Source organism: Lotus japonicus, chromosome 1 (genome assembly GCF_012489685.1).
Source record: "Lotus japonicus ecotype B-129 chromosome 1, LjGifu_v1.2".
Lineage (NCBI taxonomy): Eukaryota > Viridiplantae > Streptophyta > Magnoliopsida > Fabales > Fabaceae > Lotus > Lotus japonicus.
This window is the reverse complement of record NC_080041.1, coordinates 93,923,311-93,929,763: the sequence shown is the minus strand read 5'-3', so window position 1 is coordinate 93,929,763 and position 6,453 is coordinate 93,923,311. Positions and strand designations below refer to the sequence as shown.

Sequence of the window (6,453 nt, the reverse complement as noted above, 5' to 3'; positions counted from 1 at the left end):
TAAATTGATATGAAACAACCACATAACAATTGCTCATTTTTGACACAATAAACCTATACACTAAACTAACAAAATAACACCCAAAATTCTTTAAAAAAAGATTAAAAAAAAAACATAACTGTATTTAATAATTAAATATTAAAAAATTCATTCAACTAATTAAAAAAAATAAATTGAGAATAAATTCCCCGTGCCTTGCACGGGTATAAAACTAGTTTAGCTAGAAATATAATGCAAGTCTTCAGTGCATCCGGTAGGTAACTTCTTTTAACTTCTCTCTCACGTAGATGTACATAGAATTACCTTCAAACTTGAATCTCTGATCCAGTTACAATGAATAACTGCCTTGCACTTTGAGACTTTGAGTAAAGTGACTTAGATGTTACCAAGTCCTCTAAAGCGACTTCAACTTGGAATTCTCTCTCCACTTTAGGTTGAAAACAATTCTTTAATGACTTAGCCTTAATTAACTCTTGATCAATGACTTCGCTACCATTTCGACAAGAGTTAAAAAGGCCTTAAGTCTCCAGCCCACTGCCTGCGACCGCCACTGCCTCAGAAGTCTCCCACATCACTGCTATCATTGCCTTTCCCATCGCCACCATTCTCACCACCAACCTCTACCATCATCACTTTTCATCTCACTGGTTGGTGTCAGTGGCGATGATGAGATTGCTACGACAAAGGTGGAGTTGGTGACGACAGAGATGGCGGTAGTGGTCGTGGTGGCAGTTCAAAAATAAAAATGTCTTATTTTATATTTTGTTTTGATCATTCTTAATTAGGGAACATTTTCTAAATGTCAAATACACATATTTTTAGCTTTATTTTCTACAGTATTTTCTTAAATAAAAATGGGCAAACCAAAAAAGAAGTGAACCAAGAAAATAGCAATTTGTAAAACACATACAAAATATACAAAAATGGAACTGGAAGGACAAACTAAGCAAGGCTAGTATACATCCAAAATGCATAACAGACTTGAATACCAAAAATCTTTGCACCCAAAGAGGGGACTCCTTACGCTAGGCCCTAGCCTTAACATCATCCAGGTACTTGCGGAAATCACCCTTCATCTTGATGTAGAAGGCCTTCACCTCGCCGGAGGAGGCGTAGAGGATGAGACATGAGTCAAGGAGCTCGAGGATGCCGTCGCAGAAGTTGGAGATCTCGTTCTCAATCTTGGACCGGTAGTCGCGGATGACGGCGACGCGGTCCTCGTTGCCGCCGCTCTCCTCCTCGTCCCCCTCATCCTTGCAGGAGACGACGGTCAACGCGTAGCGCTTCTGTGTCATCACCTTCTCGTAGGCCACGCTGAGGAGCCTCCTCTCCAAAAACGTGAGCTCCTCGCTGCCGGCAGCGTCAATGACCTTCTCCATGAACTCCACTATGTCATCGTAACGCCTGGCGTTCTGGGCAAGCTTCGCCATGTACATGTACTTTTTGCGAGGAGGCGAGGGTGCAATATCAGTGAGGGTCGTGTTCTTACGCTGGTCATCGATTTTGAGCTCAGCGACGCACGTTTCGATCTCGCCCTTGGCGGAGGAGGCGGGGTGGTTGAGGCGTAAGTCGAGGTGCTTGGAGATGCCCTCGCAGATGTTGGAGAGCTCGGACTCGATCCTGGATAGGTAGTCGCGAATAATAGCGACGTGGTCCTCGTTTCCGCCGCTCTCCTCGTCCTTCTCCATGGAGGAGATGATGCGCAACGAGTCGCACCTTGCTTGGATCACGTTCCCATGGGCATCAAAGAGGAGTTTCCTCTTGTCAGCCGTGAGCTCTAGTTCCTCACTGTCGGCGGCAGCAGAAACCTCCTCCATGAACTCCACCATTTCTTCGTATCTCCAGGCTTCCCAGGCAAGCTTGGCCATGTACGAGTATGTTTTGCGAGGTGAGGGTGCGGCTGCCATTGTCAGAACAATAATGTTATTTACACACCTCACATTTGAGGTGGAAAAGGTGGAATGAGGAGAGAGATAGGAAGAAAAGAAAAAGTAAGAGATATAAAGTATGAGATGTGATAGGTGATAAGATGAGAGAGATAAAAACAAAAAGATGTGGAAATAAAGTGTTTAAAAAATGAGGTGTGTATATATCATTACCCTTGTCAGAACATACAGATAGAAAGCGAGATCGGGTTGCAGAGAGAGAAAAAGAAGAAGAAGACAAGAGAAAGATATAAGAAGAATTTAATAAGAATAACGTTGACTTGATAATCCATTCCCACCTACTTTTATTTTTTGGACAAACACCTACTTTTAAAATGTAGAAATAAGATAAGATGAATTTTGGATGTATACTAGCCTGGCAATTTTAGTTGAATTATTCTCAATCTTATATGATTGAATATTTATATAGAATTTATTAAAAGTTATATGCAATACTAGTTATAACACTTTTTATGAGGCATAATAAAAGTTTTTGAGCGGAGAAATAACTCTAAAATCACCACAACCGTCTTCATTGAATTTGCTACCATTTCGACAAGAGTTAAAATGCCTTAGGTCTCAAATTCCGATTCATATTTTTACCTTCGACACAATTCAAGTCGTGGAAAATATTTGATTTAACACTTTGTTCACTCTACTCAACACAAAATCTTACAATTAACCATACGTGGGTTGGGCTATAATATGTGAAGAATTTAATTTTTTTTAAAATGCCAATTCCATATGATAAAAACTTAATAACATGTGGCTTCAACGACATTGAAAGGATGTTATAAAAAACGATATTGAAAGGAGATCAACCACCAATACTGAGATCAAGGAAAGAGACAGCTTCAGAACCAACTTTACACAACAACAGTAAAGGACATAAGTGGAAGAGGAGGGTGGTGGTGGCAGTGGTGGGAATGGATGTTCGCGACTGAGGAGACGAGGGTTGACTCAGCGGTGACACGGTGTCGATGCATGACATCGTCAACAAAGGCAACCAGAGATGGAGGTAATGACGGTGAGGTAAAGGAAGGCTGCAAAACAAGGAGAAAAACCAAACTAAAAAGGGAAAACCCCACTTATTGAGTATCAAATTCACCTAGTACCGAAGAAAACCCACCTATTATGGTAGAAAACACCTAATAACTACAAGGAAAGGAAGCCTCCATGGAGGAGGAAGAACCCCAGGGGCCAGGTGGTTGTTGTTGCCTTCAAATCCTACCAGAAAAATTTGGGGATGACGTCTAAATTTGTCTTCAACTTTTTTTTGTGGTCAATAATTTGTCTTTTTTTTTTTTTTGGTCAATTCAATAATTTGTCTTCAACTAAGATAAGAGTTTAATACCCCTCAAAAGAGCAACATGGGCCACGGCCCATCAAACACACAATTCTTCCTTTAATTTTTTTTGAGTTATTGGCCCACTAAAGGAGGTACCAACCTAGCGACGAGTTCCAGTGTCACGATGAATGTTGTTAATCCTTCCATGGTCACGATCAAGAGTATAGTGACCATGCCTCAGGTAGAGCTCCATTCCTGTTAGGCATGAAAAGATTGTAACTAAAATTGAATCCTGAAAATATTAACAAACCAACAACCAACAAACATAGCAAGTCACACCCAAATACAAGTGAACCAATCATTAAGGCTCTCTTAGAAATAGTTTATTTGAGCTTATCATAGCATAATTGCTAATGTAATTTTTTTTAAGAACATATTTAAATAGCTTATTGTCTACCTATAAACTACTTATGTTATTTGGAATAACTAATGAATAAGAGTTTATATTTAACTATAATCTATTTCCAGCTTTTATTTCCATAAGTTTTACAAATTAACTTAAGAATAAGCGTATATGTGATAAGCGCAGTTTTCCCAAACGCACCACCATAATCAAAGAAAGAAAAAAAATGTTACCTTCCAACGGTAGCAAGCTAATTTGTCTTTATGGCCTTGATAAATTACACGTTCCAACCCAACCCAAAAAACATGAAAGGAGAAACTGATCCTTGTAATGAAAGTTGGTTTGTATTCAGAAAAACGGCTCTGCAAACACAGAAGAAAGACCTTGAAGTCATTGCAAATTTGCCATTATGAATATTGCTGTGATCATATTACCAATAAACCCTCATAACACTATTTAGGTCTTTCTCATCGAGTGTGATTGTGTGAAGAAATACTAATAAAACAGTTCTTTTAATCCTTATTATGATAATTGTCATTGTTTACAAGTCAAGTTACCACAATGCTAGTAACTTAGTACACAATGATGTCATAAAAGTGGTGGACAGAAATACAACAAGGCATTCTAATTCCCGTTCATAATTATCATTCTTGATGAATATAGTTTCCTACCCTTTTCGGTCAGTGGCCAAGGGTACAATTTTTCTTGTCTCCATTCATTATTGAGAATAAAGTAGGGTATATATAATATATAGGTTTGTCTGTATCATTAAACTGAAATGCTCTTTAGCTTATGAGACCAGTTGACAACAGAAATAATTTTTTTTTATACAAGTTATGAGACTAATCAGTTTAGGACTCGGTGACTGCATTAAGTGAGTAAGTGTTTATCAACACGTCGTTAATGCATTGAATTATCGACTAAATGCTTAAAAAGCTCATCTATCTACCAAATGTGCATAAAATATATTGATGTTTGTGGGTTTGACATGTGTCCATTTATTTCGTTGGGTTGGATATAGTTTTTTTGGCCCTGTTAGATTAAAAGGGAGAAAAGCTTTCAAGATATTATATCCACGAGTATTCTTAAAATGAAATCCTCCTATAACCGTAGCTGGCGTCTCCCCAAATTTTATTTTTACTAGAGAATTGGCTAAGTAGCAAAAAGAAGAATCATGGATGTTCCCAAAATATAGCAATATCATCAAATAGCATAACAAAACGTGTGTGAAATCACTAATAACTTGGTTTCATGGTTGGCTAAAATGGTGCTACATTCAGCTAAAGAAAACTAGGACAACTTAAAAATTTGAATCAAAAGCTGCATTCTTGTTAAAAAGTTGCTTCTGATATTTCTGACCATTCAATCAATCTCTCTTACCCGTGTTTCATCATTCAAAACTTGTCTAGTTGTTTGTACACTACTCATGTCAGTTTCTATAGACAACATGAAAAGAAGGTTCTACAAATTGAATTGTCTTAGCTTGAATTTGTAAAGAACTCATAACCATTACACTGTCTGCCACCCACACCTAACTCTCGGTAGCTAAGTTGCAAGTTCTGCCAATGCAGTTTTGGAAACTATTTTTCTGAATGTTCTAATATGCTGCTGCTCTCATCTCTCTTCACTAATTTCTTATTACTTATTTTTCATTCCATTCATGTGACGGCATTATGGTTGTTTGTGCTATAAAATTCAATAGAGAATCAAATCTTATTTAAGATTTGTCAATGTGGCCTTCCTCTGTCTTTGTTTGTCTCTCTCTCTTCTAAATGTTGGATAACATATGCTTTTGTTCTCTTCTCTACTTCCAATGAGAAGAAAATCAATACAAAAGGAAGCATTATAACTTTTGTTCCCCAATTAAATAGTAAGCCTCGGTTAAAAACAAAATTTGTGTGACTGAATGACTCATAATTTTATATCCTTTCTTCCCAAAGGCTTATCAGAATTATGGACAGCTTTAAAAACAATGCAAGCAACTTGAGAAGTAGAATTAGGGGAAAAGCTAGTTGGTAGAGATGCCCCATGAGACCCACTCACTTGGTCTTTAGGCAAAAACAACACAGAAAGAAAACAGACAAGAAGGTCCCATTGGTTTCATTTGCTTGTTAATTAAAGAGACAGCACATGGCATCTTCTCTTCTTATTTCGCTCACTCTTTCCTCTTTTTGTTGCTGGATTCTGCACTGTGCTTCTATCATTTAACTTAATCTTAATGATGCCCTTGAGAAGTTACTCAATTATAATTCTGGACCTCAACATTTTGTATAATTTGGATCTTCTATGACTACCTAGTGGGATAAGACTGTTGTTGTTTCGTTGAATTGTTGCTATTGGACTCTTTGCAGCTGCGGCAGCTATAAATAATTAAGCGAATATTTTTAAAATTTCATCACTTTTTTACTTTATCCAATCTTCACCATTAATGTTATATATTAATGATTAATGATTGGAATTTTGTTGCAAGGGGCTGTAGAAAGGGGCTCCGGAGGATCCAAATTGCATTTTGTAAAGATCATTTTCAGTTAGATTTGTATTACATAAGAACGCTATACAAAATGAGAAGATTTATCTTTTGTTGGAGATTACTTTAGTTGCATCATAAGGTATAAAAATCATTGGGATCTATATATTTTGATATTTATGTTTTAAGGTAAATTATTGTTCAACATAAGTATTGTGTGTATAGAAAACATACGCACAATTTGTGGCGATCTCACACCGTTAAGTCATGTTACTTTTTTTTTTTTTAACTTTATAGGTTGTTGCTGTAAAAATTATCACAACTTGTAGACATTGATTGAATGTCGCCATTACTCAAGATCACTTCTCAA

The 6,453-nt window shown here is 37.1% G+C and overlaps 1 protein-coding gene across 1 annotated transcript; it reads right to left on the bottom strand.

Annotated features, from left to right (window-relative positions):
- Nucleotides 1-975: 975 nt before the first annotated feature.
- On the bottom strand, nucleotides 976-1,907 carry LOC130732246 (uncharacterized). Its single transcript, XM_057584340.1, has one exon. The coding sequence runs from the start codon at nucleotides 1,905-1,907 to the stop codon at nucleotides 1,026-1,028; it is 882 nt and encodes a 293-aa protein (XP_057440323.1). The 3' UTR covers nucleotides 976-1,025.
- Between the last annotated feature and the right edge of the window lie 4,546 nt (nucleotides 1,908-6,453).

Coding starts and splice junctions, on each gene's coding strand:
- LOC130732246 (XM_057584340.1), bottom strand. CDS start 1,907: ATGGCAGCCGCACCCTCACCTCGCAAAACATACTCGTACATGGCCAAG.